Raw genomic sequence first — 17873 nt, 5'->3', positions numbered from 1 at the left:
AACCGATGCTGCTGGAAATACTTGGAGCTAAATCAGTCAGAGTGTGATTCAGTGGCTGTCCGTGTGGAGCCGGCACTGAGCTCGTCAACTTCTCTTCACTGATTGAACAAGAGGCAGAAGAAAGATGATACACGAAAGGATGTTTGAGCAAATGGTAAAGGATGACTGGCTAAGAGAGAGACAAGGAGACAGCTGCATGTCAGAAAGAGTGATGCTTCTTATATCCTTTAAATAAAATAAACCTGGTTTAAAGGTATCCAAAGTGAGACATCTGACTAAACAAAGGATGAAGCAGCTGCTGAGTTAAGAGCTAATGCCAAAAGGATTCTGACTGGCTGAGATGGTGGCAATTGGCCTTTGACTCACTAGCTGTACCAGCTGCTAATAATAAATGGGCACAGAGACACTAAAGAAAGTTGTATCCAAAGGTTTCCAGATGCAAACTAACCAGAAATGTGTTCAGTTCAGAAAATGTCTGCACATCACTACTGTAAGTTTCCTAAAATTGAAAGTTTGCACCTGAAAGGGGCAACCACTGATAAATATTCCCAAAACTGCAAATTTTCTTAATATGCACTAATAAACTTGTGTCACCACGCATATTGCTGACACAAATGAGTAAAAATACTCTTTTTGTAGGAGCTGTAGTTTACCCACTGCAGGGAAATGGAAATTTAAAAGCAAACATGGGTCTACGGGGTATAGACTAGGGCTGGGTATCGTCACTGATTTCTAGAATCGATTCGATTCCGATTCACAAGGTCCCGCCGAAACATCAGAATCAGCGAGCTGTTGGCTTTCAGCCCTGACCGTGTCCGTGCCGTCGGGTGAGAAAGGCGACATCTCACTGATTCTGATCCGCGGGTCTGCGCTTTGTGTTTACGTCTTTGTGCAGAATCTGTGTACCTGCTCTCATTTACTGTTTTAGCTGTTTGGTGGTTGTTAAAATTTTGTGAGGTTTCACCTGAGATTCTGGCAAAATAAATTAATATTAAAAAATCGATTCAGGATTTTAATGAATCGATATAACGTTATCCAAGCCAGAATCGATTTTAATTGATAAATCGATTATCAAAACCCACCCCTAGTATAAACCTTTACACAACATTAGTGTCACGACACCAGTAAATGCTGCAGGAAAAAGTTTGCAATATTCTTCTTCAGTATCTCTGACAAACATTTAAGCAATGAGCAATCACAGCAAAGAAACAATATAAAATGTCAGATTGAATATTTTTCTGTGCCCTCTATTCTGATGGTATGTGGTGCTGCTCTCTGTGTGCACTCTCTGTTTAAGGATCCTTAACCTTTACTGTGCTTTGATGTTTTGGTAGATATAAAAGTATTTGAGAACAGGGTGTGGAGGAAGCTTAAACACTGATTGAGTCCGACATGAGCCGCTTCTAGAAAGTTATAAAATGACCATCGTGATGACCTGCTGACCTTGACCTTTTGAATATAAACTATTATCACTTTGTCTTTAATCTTTAATACACTCAAGTGAAATCACGTCATGCTTGGTGCAGGAATAGTATTGACAAAATCTTTGTTTTGTTTTTTTTAAATTTTGTTTTGGGTTGTTTTTGGGGGTTTTTTTTGGGGGGGGGGGGGTAGGTAGGTCAAAGTGACCTTTGAGCATCAAGTTCAAGTTTACATTTACGGAGGACAAAATGAAATATCCTGAAGACATATCCAAGATATCACATCCCAAACAAAGCTCTCCCACACTGCCTGTAGACCTGTCACACAGTTGCATGCACTCAAAGCAAAGACGCAACACATGTGAGGGTGGTGGAAGTGGGTGATATCACAGAGGGATGGTAGCATGCTAGAGAGTTTAACATCCGTTAAACTCTCTAGCATGCTACCATCAAATGAAATCTGGTTTGGAATAAAAATGCACTCTTTAAGGCAGAACGCTTATGTCAGAGCACCCACAGGTAGCAACAACACACTCAACAGTTTTTCCTTCAACACAAATCCCTCCAAAACACTGCAGAGGGCAAGTGAAAATTAAGCATCTGCCACTCATTTGAATAATTTACAAAGAGATCTGTGCATCTAGTCAGTGTCTCCATAATAGGATTTCAAAAGACTGCAGATACTAGTGTGTTAGCAGTGTGGAGGCACACAGCCAGATACAGCAGTTTAAAGGATTGTGTTCACAGCAAAAAATAAATAAATCTTCTTACTCAAAATAAACAGCATGGCCCTTCAGTTTAATTCATAGCAATTATTAAAAACCAAACAGAAGAAAACAGTTCGTAACACTGGGTGCCATTTTTAATTATAGATGTTTCTCCAGTATCCATCACCTTCTGGTAAACTGACAGATCACACACTCTTAACTTCATATTCTCATCTTCACCACAAGATAGTAGTGCCAATGTGGAGACATCAAAACAAATTTACCAGAACAAAATGCAACCATGTGCTGCCTCAGACAGAATCAGAGAAACGTCGAATCAAGGACGTTCTCTGTAGAATGGCTCTCTGATGAACTGCTGCTTACTCACGTCCATAAACCATCCACATGGAAAACTGCAGGAATCCTACAGATTCAATTATTAAACTTTCAATATTAATAATAGTAATAGCAGCAGCTAACTCCAACTAAATATCTGCATGCTTCACTATATGGAACAATCTGAGATGTAGGGTAATGATGTAAGATTGGTCTGACAAATCACATATGCAGTACATAGCTAAAAGGGCAGCTAAAACAGGCTTCTTTAAGTTTAGTGAGAAATTCAAAGCAATCCAATTCACCCAGTAACAGTCTGTGAACCCACAAGACTGCTGCTGGACTGTTGTTAGTGTGTGGGGGCATGGAGGTGTACTAGGCAATCAGGAAGGCACTGTTACAGAGACCATAATACATCGCGTGACATTAGCTGTGCTGGTTGACAGTGACCAAGAGGCAAAATAAATAAATAAATAAATCAGTGTGACTGCATCAGCTATGAGCCAAATTACCCCCTTACACACACTTTCACAATCAGTGCACACCTATCAGACGTTTAGCAGTCCTAAATATTAACTGTAAAGTTTGAAGCCTCACAAGGGAAAATGTAAAATGCCAAAATGAAAGCACATCAAAGACCAACATAACCAATGTGGGTCAAACGTTCTGAACCCTTCCCATAATTGAACTCAAGAAGCCTGCACCACAACTCTAATTAACAATGCAGACTTTGTGCACTCTTTCAAGTGTCGAGGATAAAGCTGATAACACTGACTACATGATGAGTGCCATTTTTTTCTGCAGGCTTTAGAAAGCTGCCTTCAAGCCATGGAGCACAGCTGTTTTCACAGCCTGAGAAGGAGGTCGTCATTAATGAACTTGTGTTGGTGCACACAAAAGGAGGCTCACCCACACATTTTGAAAATAATACCATCTACAAATACAAGTGAACCCACTGTGACAAATGAGTAACAGATAAAGGTTCCACTCCAGGGACAGTGGAGTTGGGAGTCCATCCCAGCACTGGAAGCCACGAGAGCAATGGACTGATTCTGATTCTTATATAGCGCTTTTCTACTCTCCCGGAGTAATAAAAGCGCTCTATACAACATGCCACATTGACCCATTCACACACACACACTTTCTTCTATACTTAGTGCTTCTAACTACATTCAGACACATTTATTTGACATACAGACTGGAGGAGCCAGGGATCGAACCACTAACCTGCTCTACCTCCTGAGCTACAGCCACCCCAACTGGTGGCCCCAACTGAGAGCAACTAAGTCAGCGTTGCAGTGGGTTAATATGAGTAGAGTCCATATGTCTGTACATATAGAAGGTCAGTGAAGTAGCCCTCCACGGGAGAGATCAAAGGATCCATGGCTCATTTGTGTGGAAAAAGGATAGTGTGCAACACCATCACTCAGAAGACAGGACCACTTTCTCGAGCGAACACGTCAGTTACACCAGGAGGGAACCTTTTATAAACACTGAAGCTTCACAGGCACTGTCACACACATGCCATCATTCTGAATCAGCTTTAATATACAACCTAAAACAAAGACTCACATTTGGTCTCTTTCTGCATTCCACAAGTCACATGACTTCGTGTCCTGCAGTGACCCCTTCACTTTAAAATCCAGGATCTTTAATACACAGCGTGGCAAACAGTTTGTCTGTGCCATTACTTGTTCTACTTTTCAAACTCATGAGGCTTGCAAGCACTATGACAATAGTTCACAGAGTCACAACTACTGCCTCACTGTCAGATGCCTGCATGAACAGACCAATCCACCTCCACACGCGCAGAGAGAGAGACAGGTCCCGGAGAGACAAAGAGGAGCCAATTAGCTGCAGACGAGGGAAAACACAGCCGAGCAGGAGGAGAGTATGGAGCTCAAAGAGGTGAGGCCTGCAGGGTGAATGAAAACAAGTTAACTGACATTCAGCAGTGTGTGTGTTTGTCACAGAGATGTAGAGCTGGAGGTCAAACAACGACAGGTCCATCCACAGTGGAGGCTGTTAGAGCATGAGGGAGGCATCCTAGGGAAGATGTCAGCTTAAAAAAAAAAAAAAAAGTGGAAAAGGAAGTCACAGGGCTTCACCTGTCTGATAAAAATACAAGTGCACCATTTGTAGGAACCGTGGCTTTTGTTTATTACCTTTACGCAGGCTGTTTTGTTTGTAGAGCAATGTCTGTCTGACAATGAAAGATGTGTCACAGTAACAAAAGCAAAAGAGGTGGAATAAGAAATCATTATCGATCAGTCTCTCAAGTTTTCGCTGGACTGAATCCCATCCCACCTGCCATAGGCCGAGAGGTGGGGTGCACCCTGGACAGGTCAACAGTCAGTCACAGGGCTAACATAGAGAAACAATCACTCACACTCATATTTGCATTTATGGGGAATTTAGAATCACCAGTTAACCTGACCCCACTGACCGCATGACTTTGGTCTGTGGGAGGATGCCAGAGAACCCAGAGAGAGAGGATTCAAACCCATTACCTTCTTGCTGTTAGGCAACAGTGCTAACCACTGTGCTGTCTCGCAATATCATTTTGCTAAATAAAATATTTCAAAGCAGCAAAAGAGAAATCCTCCAGGTTTCCTGTCTTTGTAATTGTGGCTGAATCAGGCTGTTAGAAAAGACGTGACTCTTCCTGTCTAGTTTATTTACAGTTTATTCAGAGAACTACTCCTTCAAATGCGTTCAGTGTTGTTCTTTTTTTAAAATATATAAATTGGTCCCATATCTGATGAGTGCTTCTTTAGTGTTGGGCTGTTTAAGAATGGACCACAAGGTCAGAACTGAGCAACCCCACTGGTTAGGGTAGCACACTTTAAGCTGTAGACAGATCTGAGCTCAAGCTCACAAAACCAAATCATGGTGACATTACACAAACATGAAACCAGAAAGACAACAAGCAGTCAAAAAACAAAAAAACAAAAACATTGTGATGGGGACACGTGTGCCAAAAACACGAGGGTTTATTGCGCAGCCATTTCATCACTGCTGTCTGTCACTCTGCTTACACAGAACTGGTATTATGGGACAAAGAAATCTAGCTCTCGGGTGCATATTATATCCCCCACTGAAGTGCCACAGCACATCACAGTGCTACTTGTAAATGTTCGCATGCCCCCATACACAGACACACACACAGATTTCACAGAGAAGAAAAAGTAGAGCACACGATCATAGATCAAAAAGCACTGGTGGAAGAGAAGCTGTCAGCCTACGGTGTTAATACATCGGTTTCACAGCTCCAGCAGCAGCCAGAGCTCACTGCAGTCACTCCAATGTTCACACACGCAGATACTGGGCCTGATAATCTGTGCTACCAGCATCAACTTCCTCTGACTGCAATCTCCCAGTAAAACACTCTGTCAACTTTAATGCATTTTCACACTAACTGCTCTTTCACATTAACGGCTCCATGCAACAGCCTAAAAATCAGGGGCCAGCAACAAAAGCATTCCCTGTCATCTTATTAAATAAATACATGAACATTTGTAAAGTGGGGGTGGCCATAAAGTCAAGTTCACACTAGTGCTCGACCTTTTCCCCCCTCCCCTTTGAACGATAGCTTAAAATGACTCATCCCCACTCTGACTGTTGCGTAATGAAACGGCAGAATTAGTATTATGTAAGCTGAATAAAGGAAATCTTCCACGTGTACGCAGTGGTCAGGATTTCCTGGTGGAAAACAAATTACTGGCACATCAAAAGGTCCAAAATGTTATTAATGACACTCCTCCGGTGTTCGTCCCCTCCTGATGCCATTTGCCAGCTCATCTGTGCAGCTGTGTGAAGCTGTGACACTGCAGCTGAATCAGGGCACAGTGGCAGCTGGTGATGTTGAAAGAAATTCTGATGTCTTGAAGAGATTATTCTAAAGGAGTTTACTCTATTAGCACAAAAGTGCTAACAAAGAACCGCTGACATGTCACTGTTCCCGGTCATCTTGCTACGCTGTTCCACAGCAGCACCCAGTCCTTGCCCTGAGACCTCTAGTCGTGGGCAATACCTTACAGTGAGGAGAACTACTCCGCCACAGTCAATATTTACAACAGAAATAATAAGGTATGATATAGATATATATAGAGAATGACACTGTAATGTTGATTAAACATACGCTAATCAACAGAAAAGGGCCAGCGTGAGGGAGGAAAAAATGAGCAGCCAACAGGTCTGCACTTTGACAGAACCACATTATATCTTTATATGAGCTATGGGTTATATGTGGGTTTGATCCACAGTCAGTGTGCTGCAGCAGAGGTGTCACTTAGTATTATTGTGTAATCCAATCCAACTTTATTTATATAGCACTTTAAAAACAACAAAGTTGGCCAAAGTGCTTTCCGATAATAAAACAGAGATAGCAGTTAAAAACATACATTAAGCAGACAAAGAAATAAATATATATATAACAATAAAATAAATACATAAATGAAAAAGAAGATAAAAATAAGACAGTATATATATTAACTATTAAAACATAGTAAAATAGACAATAAGATATACAATGAATAAAATTAGCAAAATAAAAAGATTAAGAGTGACCTACAGCTGACTAAAACTGACTACAAGCTGACTCTGGTAAGGTGTGTTTTTAAAAGTGATTTAAACATTTCAAGTGTTGGGGCCAGCCTAATATTGATGGGCAGTTTATTCCATAATTTGGGGGCCACAACAGCGAAAGCTCGGTCCCCCCCAGTGTTTCAGTCTCGACATGGGGACAGCAAGGAGTGACTGGTCAGTTGATCTGAGAGACCTTTGTGGAGTGTATCGGTGTAGAAGGTCTGACAGGTAAGAAGGAGCCAGGCCATTTAAAACTTTAAAAGCAAACAATAAAATGTTAAAATGAATTCTAAAATGGACAGGCAACCAAGGTTAAGTGTAAAGCCAGACGCAGGATGAAAAAAAGAGCAGAGCTGCTTGGGACCAAAGCAGGAGCTGTGTCAGCTTGGAAAACAGACTCGTTTAGCTTCATTTCTGGTCATGCTCCTGAGCAGGTGTGCCACAGGCAGCTCCTCCACACACAGCGAAAGGGAACCAGGTGAAGCAAAGATAATGTGTCACTCAAGGTAAACAGGTGTTTTACCTGGAGACAGATGAGCAGTCCAATTGGAGTTTGTAGAAACAGTCATGTTTGTTTAAAAACAGCAGCAACACAAAGTGACGCTAACCGAGAGTCCTGCCTGGACTCTATAACCTTGTGCCAAATATTTCATTTTTGTTGAACGGGATGTTTTTGTTCCATTTCTTCTATATATAATTATATTTTATGTACTTTTTTTATCCCACAGGGGAAATTCAAAGCATCCATCCATCCATAGCTATACAAACTTTGTGAAACTAACAGAATCACACAAAAAATTGAAAAGGTGATGAGATGAAATACTGACTCAGCTTTTTGCCCATGATGGATAAACTACTGGTGTTTATCCACCGGGAAAGAGTCATGTCATCAGGAATCAGGTAAGAAGTAATAAGTGATGACACCAGATCAGGAAGCAGACATGTCTTGCTCATCGCTCTTACGTGTCAGTGTTTCTACAGATACAGACTAAAATGCAATCCAAGAAGATTCAAATTAAAACTGGCTCAGCAGTATTTCCAAACGCCTTTGTTAGACCCTGTGGATAATACCAGGTGTGTGAACATGAAGGGATTTTTGTCGTGTTGTTTTGAATATATACATTTATTTAAAACATATGAAAATAAAGAGAGAACACAGACTCTTTGCATGGCTCCTCTCAGAGTACTCTGGCTTCCTCCCGCAGTGCAAAGACATGCGTTTTAGCTTAACTGATCATTCGTAGGTATGAATGTGAACGGTTGTGCGGCTCTTTGCGTCAGCTCTGTCACAGACCGGTGACCTGTCCAGGATCAACAGCATTACTGGATCCTTTCTAACATGCTATTACAGAAAGAGCAGCTCCTGCTTCCTGAGCAGCGTCTGTGATGACATGGAGTGCTGCTCCATCCTCATTAATGCCATTAAATATGCATTCCCACAATAGATTACCTTTAACAATACAAAAAAAATGTATTCATTTATTTTATTTTATTTTTAAATTGCACTCATTGTTGTCCTGTGGTGAATCAGGTCATTATAGTGCACTCGGATTCAAAGTACAGTAGCAAACCTCTCCCTGACACATTCTGACAGCCATGACTGTGGCTAAATTGATATTTCCTTCATAATGTTGTTTTTCATTACTGCTGTTCCAGTTTCCATCAAAATAGGATTTTAATATTCCATTTCCATCTGCATCACTTCCGTGCAATGCTAAACACTGAGAATGAGAATGACTGGAAGTAGTAGCGTGATGCCTGTAATGAGCTCAACTCTGTGGTAGGCATCATATTACTCTGGTAAAGCAGCAACAGGCACAGCCCCAGCATCTACAGCTCATCATTATCAGCTTCATAAAGGTCATATATATTGCATGGCAGTTGCACAGTATTGATTTACATTCAACAATGTGTGTCAGACCCAACTGAAAAAACAAAAACACAAAAAAATTAAATCACAGGTGAAAATTCTGAAATCAGTTCAGCAGTAAATAAAATATGACACTGGGTGTGTGGATTAAAGTCCACACTGCACAACGTCGCTGTCCCCTCGAGGTCCTGTGTGTGAGCCAGATAGCCTGTCCGGGCCTTCATCTCGCTGCCTGCTACCATCAGCCAGTAGGAAAGAACATTTGCTCCCCTGCCCAAAGACAGCGCTGGCGCTTGGCAGAGTCAGTGCCACTAAGGAATCAGGTGTCAGTTGGATCAACTCAGTCTGGCAACACAGCTGACCAGAGGCACAAACTGTCATGACCTTAGTGACCGAGCTGAATGCACCGCTAAAGGCACCTCACAGGAGACCACAGGGCTGCTCTCGTGAATCATCAGCCAAAGCCCAGACGTAGCTGCAGTGCTTTGCTGACTGGGACACAATTTTTGTTTTAACAGTGACTTTACTGTCACCTAAACTTGGGAAATGAAAACAGGAAAAGGAAATAAACAATTCTAACTTGAGGCATTTGACCTGAGTGGCAGTGGGGATGAAATAATTTTGTAGAAATTAGTGAAAAAAGCAGCCAGTGTCAATGAAGCTAACCAGGCTAAGTGCAGAATCTGCTTTCCGATTCAGTTTCAATGAGGCACTTTTCATTTCGCCTCCCCTGCCTGCCCTGTTTTACATTCTCAATCTTCAAAAGCGCCTCTCCCCCTCAGGAACGTGCAGAAGAGGGGTTAGATCTTTAAAGACAGACATACAGCAGCGCCACAGCCTGGGTCTAATACCTGTTCAATACACAAAACAAAACCTCTTGCTCCCATTCGCAGAGCGCCTGGTAATGTGGCCCCAATGATAGCCCACTCTGCAGTTCACACACATCATCAACTCCGTCCTCCATAAACAGCAAGCCATTTCTTATTATGCCACGTTTGTGGACACGAGGAACAGAACAGCATTTTCATGTTAGACAGAATTCACTGTAATCCCGCTCCGTTTGCTTCTCTTCCTCTATTGATTAACAAGGTCTGCCTCAACTGATTTGCAGAATTCAAACATGGAAATTAATCTTAGAATAATTTAGCCAGTGATGTGAGCACAGCTGGGTATAGAGAATTATTCAATGGCAATGTCTCTACTAAGATATATTTGAATAATGCTGTAAGATTGAAATCAAGTAAAATGCTTTTTCCAATCGCCTCCGGTTTTTTTTGTTTTTTTTTTAAGCCATCTGCAATATTATTTCAAATCAAGGCTAGAGGTCCATTCACTCTGTAGCTCATGGGATGATTTCAGCATTACTCATACAGGGCATGTGTTAGGCAACTTTCACCCCTCACCCAGCGGTTACTGCTGCAACGACCCCCTCTGCAGATGCAAATCCATGAGCAGCATCCTTGGATTAAAAGTACATCAGTGAGTTTCTTTATAGGCTGTAAAATTGAACTTCTGTTTTACTAAAGCAAGCAAATAAATTTTTTTGCTTACAACAGCGTGACCGGATAGCGGCATCACCGAAAGTCTTTCAGAGATGAATGAGTTTCCCTGTTATCTAGGGCAAAAATACAATGACTAACATTAACCACCACCTCCTCCTGCCAGTCGAAGCCACCAAGGTGAAATCCCGATCTCAATTAGCTTCCAACATGAAAGTATCTTTTTCCTCAAACTGCACATCCCAGCATTTAAAAGATCTGTCCAAAAGCTGCAACTTCCCTTGGGTGAGAAGTGAAAAACAGCACAAGTTTGGGTATAAGCATATTCACTGTTCTCAACATGTAGCTTCAACTTGAAAAGCAGGTCTTCAGACAAATATATCTGGACATCAAGTACCAGCGAACCACAAGGCCCTGATGAATGAAAACTAAAGCAGAACACTTCTCGAAATCGACTGTGATGCAGTCGGTGAGATCATTTCTCCAGCGATGACTCTCACTCCTGTTGGTCTTGAACTAAAACATTCACTTGTAATTTTAGTTATGCATCACATCCTGTCAGTATGCACACAGAGGCTCTCCCACTAAGAGCACATAATGTGTTTTGTAAGTTGCTTACAGCATTTGTGTTTGTTACTTACAGCCAATTTCATCTTCTGTCAGTTAAAATATTAAAAAAAAAAAAAAAAAAAAAAAAAAAAAGCATCTGAAACAGTTACAGTTTTCATTTTATTCTGGGATTATCCACTTCAAGGGTTAGGAAACAAGATTATACATTTGACTAGACATGCTTCGGTGCTTTCAGTACTGAACAATTTCAGTATTCAGTTTCACTACGAACTACAGTCAGTCAAAAATACGATGAGGTTAAACATTAACCCTCAGTTACCCAAAGAGAGGCATTGAAATAGCCATGACAATGACAACATTTCAAAAAAATAAAACTGGATGACTTTGATAGGACGACCTATGAATGGTTTTGATGCCTGCACCGATATCAGATCGTCGCCACGGGAGAACCGGACACCAAGTGAAACCAATTCCCTTAAATTGCCCACAAGCTTTAATACAGAGAGATGGCGCTTTAGGAAAAAAGATGACAGGTGGATCAGACGCGCTCTCCTTGCCAGACCTTGCTGCTGTGAGGGAGGTCCAACTCACAAGCAAGCAACTTTTAGTCCATCAGACAAAGACGTAAGTACTAATGAAGCTGGTTTTTCTTCTTTCTGATGCTGCACTGTGCATATTAACGCAGTCCAAACTTAAAGCAGAACTAACCACGTACGGGCTGGCTACCTAATGTCAGCCACAGCTCCCTTTCCTGTCAAATCTAAAAGCTCGATCTAGAACTTCTGAGGGGAACGCACTATTAGCCAGCCACATCAAAGGGATGCATCAGAGAGAGGGGGCGCGAGCGAGGGAGGTGGAGAACAAACGGGGTTGCGGAGGGTTGATACTCCTCCATTCTTGTTTCAAAGATAAGCTCATGAACGGCAAACAACCTTGCAGTGAGGTCACAGGGCTGTGCAAGAGTGTCATCAGACAACAATCGCACACTGCTGTAAATCCCACTCGCTCCTGTTCTCCTGAATGCTGGGCAACCTCAAGGTTTCTTCTATCACACAAGGTGCACATGCAGAGAGGATTCAAACTCTCGCTCTGTTACTTCCTTTATACATTCACACATGCACACCAGGGATTCCCCTTCAATGCACGCGGTGAGGCAGATTGTGCCACCTGCCTGATTTATTGTAATCACTAGTCACATTTTTTTTTTTATATAAATAAATTACAAAAAACAAACAAAAAAAACAACAGGTGCATGCACACCCCCTCCGCCATCCAAACATGTACTTTACTTAAGGCTGCTGTTCTAATAGCAAAGGGAGAGTGATAGAACAATAAAGCAGTGCATGAATAAATTTCACTCCATGTCACGCCATGTTACACTTTCAGACAGTGACACACAAGAAACTGAGGGATTCTCACCCAGCCAAAGCTTTCAAGCCTCCTCTTTTATTCAGCAGACAGACATGGAGCTGGCAGTTTAATCCACGCTGCTGGTCTCAGAGTAATCATTAAATGCTTTCAGTGATGCAACGCAGGGTTGGACCAGGCAATCGTCCCTCAGAGTACAAATAAAATACATTGGACCCAAAAAAAAAAAAACACCTGGACTATTCCTGGCAGAACCCACGCACACAGTTCTAAATGAAACACAAAAAAGGCATGACAGACGTGTCACAGCTGGTTAGCAGAGAGCCAGCCTGTGAGGGGCTTCACTATGTCCGAGGAAAGTTTTGAAGAATCTCAGAAAGGCACACAAACACAGGAAAAAGTTCAAAGTTTGGCCAGCAGCCCTTCTTTTTTTTAAAAAAAAACACTCTCTTATATCAAAGTCTTAACTGTGGACTCGGTATCCCAGCCGTCAGCTGCACTAAATGTCTCAGAGTGTAAGGAAGCCCTTTTCGCACCACAGCAGTTTGTGCTCCGACCCCACCTGAAAATGAAACTTTAGAAAATGTACTTGTATGGAAAACCAAAGGTGCCCTGCAGAGGCAGGGAGTTTCAGAAGGAGAAACAATGGTTTCCACTGAAAATCGCAACAATATTTTTTAAAAGAAAGAAAACTGGGTACATTTTGCTCACTGGAAGCCTTTTACTGTAATATGCATGAGGCACATTGCTGGCACACCAACTATATTAGCCTCCATAACCTGTGCTGGTGCTTATCAGCGGGTAAACAGGACAAATCTGTGTCAGAAGGACCGGAGCCAATTTGCTCATTCATGGCCGCTTCTTTCCGTTTTCACCCAGCGTCAGATGAAGCTGTCACTATTGTCCTCGGTCACTCCTCTGACCCCCTTCTCCCCACCGCCTGCTCTGATATTGCACTTTTACTAGGAACTACAGTATCAAAGCAGGCATCACATGACACTAAAAGCCTCACCAAAGTCATTCAGGCTCACCTTTTTTCCCCCCAAACAGGACAGTGAGGGGGGGAAAGCGGTATAATTTTAAAGCACTGCGTCGGCACAATGGAGCTCTGTCCAAGATGACCGTCTAATAACTGAGCACAATAAGAAGCTGCTTTTTACAAACTGTGCAGGCCGTCATTTTATCATTTTTATTTTATTTTCATGAAGGATCGTTACGAAATGTGTCACAGTTAACCTGCCATGTTCTCACAGAAACTTCTTGACAGAACAGGCTAATCTCGGCGAACCGCCTAAACCCGCCAGGGCTGCGGAGAAACTAACTTACCAGGGGTCAAACTCGTGGATGATGCTCTCGAAACGAATGACAGCGAAGAGCCTGGAGCTGAACCCAGCCAGCCAAGCCAGGAACAGGATGGTGAACGACAGCAGGGACTGCCACCCGGCCGGCTGCGACAGGCCGCCGGACAGCCCGCCTCCTCCTCCTGCGCTGTTGCCTCTCTCCGCCACCGCCGTGCTGCTGCGCCCGTTCCCAGAGTACGCCACCCCGGAGTTCAGCGAGGATTTGTGTTTGTTTTCAGAAACCGGGTGATGCTCCGCCATATTCTACGTCAGTCCTGTCGTGGCAAGCAAGCGAAGCGAGCTATCAGTTCTCGCACAGGAAAGAACCCCCCTTTCTTCCTTTTCTCTGCCACGCTCCACTTCCAAACCCACTCGCACCACCTTCCCTGCGGGCCCCGGACCCCCCAAATCACCGGCTGTATCTCCAAACTTTCTAACCTTACTTCCCACCGACCGCGAAACCAGTTCAATAATCCCAGGGGGTTACATAGCAGCGCGGTTTTGCAGCACACTGGAAATGACACACACGCGGCTCGAGCAGTTCTTCCTTCCTTCCTTGGAGCTGGATGAAAGGGGGCGGGAGCAGCGCGTGGAACAGGAAGCGCTGTCAGCCTCTCACAACGAGACAGGTACAGCTGAGGAGGACGCGGTTCCAGAAGAAACCCAATCTACGACCAAGCGCATTTGACAGACGGCCAAAACGACCAATGACAAAAGAGCAACCTGACCGGTGAAGACGCTCCAGCGTGAGAAGTGAAGTGAAAGATGGTGTTGGAGGGGGGCTGACAGACAGCGGGAAAAGCCTATGGCACGCGACAGGCTTTCTCTCGAGCCAATGAAATAAATGAATCTCACGGAAAATAGTGAAGAAACTGACAGAACAAGGACCGATGTGCCAGAAGAAGGGCTCTGTGCCAACTTTCTGTGTGGTACAAGCCGGTCTACTCATTCACACCGGAAGTAATGAGCTGTTTCTGATGAAGACATCAAGATGAAAGACAGTTGTGTCAGATCAACCAGTACATGCCGCTACCACTATGTGATAAGGTCTCAGTTGTAACTACTGGCTATATTAATGATTAAGTGAAGTGACAGAGACCTCCTATCGCTATAAGCTTATGATTTGACTACACAAAGAGAATAAAAGCAATTTTATATTTCAAAACATTGAAAAAAATAGACCTTCAACATGAACGTAAAAGTAATTTTAAATTTTACAAGTTCAAAGAATAATGTTGTCCTTTTAATTAAACAAATTCATACTATGTAACACCGATAAATGGGGGGACTTTAGCAAAACTGAGGTTACATAAAAACGCTTGTGTGGGGCAGGGGTGTCAAACTCCAGTCCTCAAGGGCCAGTGTCCTGAAACTTACATGTGTCCCTGCTGCAACACACCTGAATAAAATTAGTAGGTCATTAGCAAGACTTGACAGCATGCTCCGGTGGCAACCCCTAACTTTACTCAAGTAAATTCAAATAAATGTAAGTTTTTGAAAAAATGTACTTCTAAAAGTACTTTTATTGCACCATGTTCATTCATTCATGAGGTGCTGTAACATGAATCAAATGTCTGAATTGCCACCTCAGCATGCAGTCAAGTTCTATAGTGTCTTAATGACCCATAGGGTCAATAGCTACCTATGGGGTGGGGGGCTGAATGTTGGGAGGTTAATTAAAGTGTACTTAGTTGAAGCTGGGAGACTCACAATAGGCCCATTTAAATCAAAGCATGTGCATGTGTGTCAAGAGCGTGTTTTTCATAAACTACCTTGGATATTGGTCTCAAAAATACATTTGGATCTGGATGAGGGGAAAAAATGAACGAGACTGGTGGTGGTGTGGTGTGTGCTCATAAATAAACACATTTTTTGAAATAAAAATCAAGGTTAGTGTTTAAAATCAACACTTTGACAGTTTTAAGGTGATACTGAGAAAGTATAAAACCATACTGTATGGGACTGAACTTCTTTCTCCACATTTATTTGTGGATTCTATTTGCCTTTATTTTGTTTATTCAAATTCTGTTGCCCAAATGAGCAAAAATCCAAGAGAGAGATTAACAATATTTCCTCCTTGTTTTAGGCATAGAGGACTGTGACTGACTGTGCTTAGTATGTTGATAATTCCAATGGTTTTAAAATACAGCCCAAAACCATGGCAGAACCTCCACCATGTTTCACAGATGGCTGTAGACACACACTCACTGTCTCTTTGCCATACATATCAACATTGATTTGAACCAAAACAATCCTATTTGGATTCATTACTCCATCAGATCTGTTGCCACTGTTTTTCAGTCCAGTTCTTGTATAGTTTGGTGCATCTCAGCCTTTTTTCCTTCGTTTCCCAGCCATTGAAGAATGGCTTCATGACAGCCACAGAAACCATTTTTCATTGTGCTACCTGCAAAAACAAACGTTACAAATGAATGAATGAATAACCAGTCACAGTGGTATTATATTATTCTGCGGGAGAGGCTCAATATTCAGTTCTGTTCACATTTCTCCTTCAGTCTTGTCTCCACTCTGAAACAAGCCATTTGTCTTGGTGGAGCAGTGAGCCAACAGATCTACAATAGCTGTTTCTCTACCAGGAAACATCTTCACTGGCCTATAAAACAAAGCTGGATCCCTGCAGCAGTTTGGGGAATCTGAGACCATTAAATCCGTGTGTCTTGGATACAAGTTGACAGATAAAGAGATTGTTTTAAAACCAATCCTTACAAAAAGAAAAGCAGAGCAATAGTCCTGAGATGAAAGAGCTGTGCTGCTTTAAGAAGACCTCAAGCTTGATAATTTATCTACTGAGGCAAAGGGAATCTTCCTGAACAAAAAGGCATCTTCGGACCCTGTAATGAGTTTCACCATCACATTTAACAGAGTCAGCTATCTCAAGAAGAATTACGGAAGAGAGAATAAAGACTTAACCCTGAGAGCAGCATGTCTCCCTGTGACAGTCTAGCCATTGTTTCAAGGTTCCTCCACAAATTAACCCTGAGCAGATCTGAGCATTTGTGTTTTATTGTATCTTTTATATTCAGGTATCTGAAATGTAAATTAGTGATAATTCTATTAGTTTTTCACAATGTGGCGACTTTATTTCATTTGGAGAACTGTGAAAGGCTGGCACAACATTTGAGAGGTGAGGGTTCATTTCAGTTTTATTTAAACTAATCTTACTTTAAGACAGCTGATCATAGTATTTGTGTTGAACAGTTATCAACATATTTGCTCAGTCTGGTTCTCAACAGCGTTGCTTTTCTCAAAAGAGAGATTTCCTGTAGATTTTCTGATCCCTGCCTGCTGAGGCCATCCATTAGACCATGAAACATTTCCCCTCTGAGATTGAGAGATACTGGCTAGGTATAGTTGGGCTCACCTCAGTGCATGGCTTGGGCTCCAGAACCAGTACTGGACTTGAAGAAAGCATCAAGCAGATGCTTTGTGAGCATGGGCTGTTACGATGCATTTGTCCTCTGCACAACTGCAATGGGAGCTTAGTCTGCATTGACAACAATAAGTCCTGCCCTTTGCCACTGATTGTGCAGAATTTCCAGGTGAAGCCAGTAGGTGGAAGGCCTCCACCTGAGAGTAGAATCGATCTTTTATAATAAAGTCTCTCACAGAAATTACTTCCCTTTTTTTTTTTTATCAGTTTCACATGCAAATAGTGCACATGCAAATAAGCCGTAGAAGAGATGAGCTAGAAATGTTAATATTGACTTGTACCTTGTATGAGTTTATTCTACTGTGAAGGATTTGTGAGATTAAAATTGTGCTTTGCAGAATTTAAAATGGAGCCTTCTGCAGAATTCAATACAATGCATTAACATGAATGAAATGTACCAGAGAAATGAGGTCGAAAATTCTAGCCCAGTGATTGTAAAGGCCGTGTGGACTGAGAGTGCAACGCAGTGTGTCTTCAATGTGTATAATGTCCTCCATAATGTTTGGGACAAAGACACAAGCTTTGTAGTTTGGCCTCTGTACACCACCACAGTGGATTGTAAATCAAACAATCAATATGCGAGTGCAGACTTGCAGCTTTAATTCAAGGGGTTGACAAAAATGTTTTACATGCAATGATTTAAGAATTACAGCCACATTTCTACACCGTCTCTCAGTTCCAGAGGTTTAAAATTAGTGACAGTTTCATGGCCAGATGAGCACTG

The 17873-nt window shown here is 42.2% G+C and overlaps 1 protein-coding gene across 1 annotated transcript in view; it reads right to left on the bottom strand.

Moving 5' to 3' along the window:
* LOC146377132 (dolichyl-diphosphooligosaccharide--protein glycosyltransferase subunit STT3B-like) overlaps positions 1 to 14331 on the bottom strand; it is a 76674-nt gene extending 62343 nt beyond the window's left edge. The window contains exon 1 of the mRNA XM_084942753.1: positions 13685 to 14331. Within this exon, the coding sequence (XP_084798879.1) occupies positions 13685 to 13959 (275 nt within the window). The 5' untranslated portion in view covers positions 13960 to 14331. The remainder of the gene's footprint in view (positions 1 to 13684) is intronic.
* Positions 14332 to 17873: the final 3542 nt, after the last annotated feature.

The sequence above is a fragment of the Perissodus microlepis genome, chromosome 11 (assembly GCF_051167445.1).
Source record: "Perissodus microlepis isolate ML-2025 ecotype Zambia chromosome 11, ASM5116744v1, whole genome shotgun sequence".
Classification (NCBI taxonomy): Eukaryota; Metazoa; Chordata; class Actinopteri; order Cichliformes; family Cichlidae; genus Perissodus; species Perissodus microlepis.
Note: the sequence above shows the minus strand (reverse complement) of the source record. Positions and strands in the feature narration are given on the sequence as shown.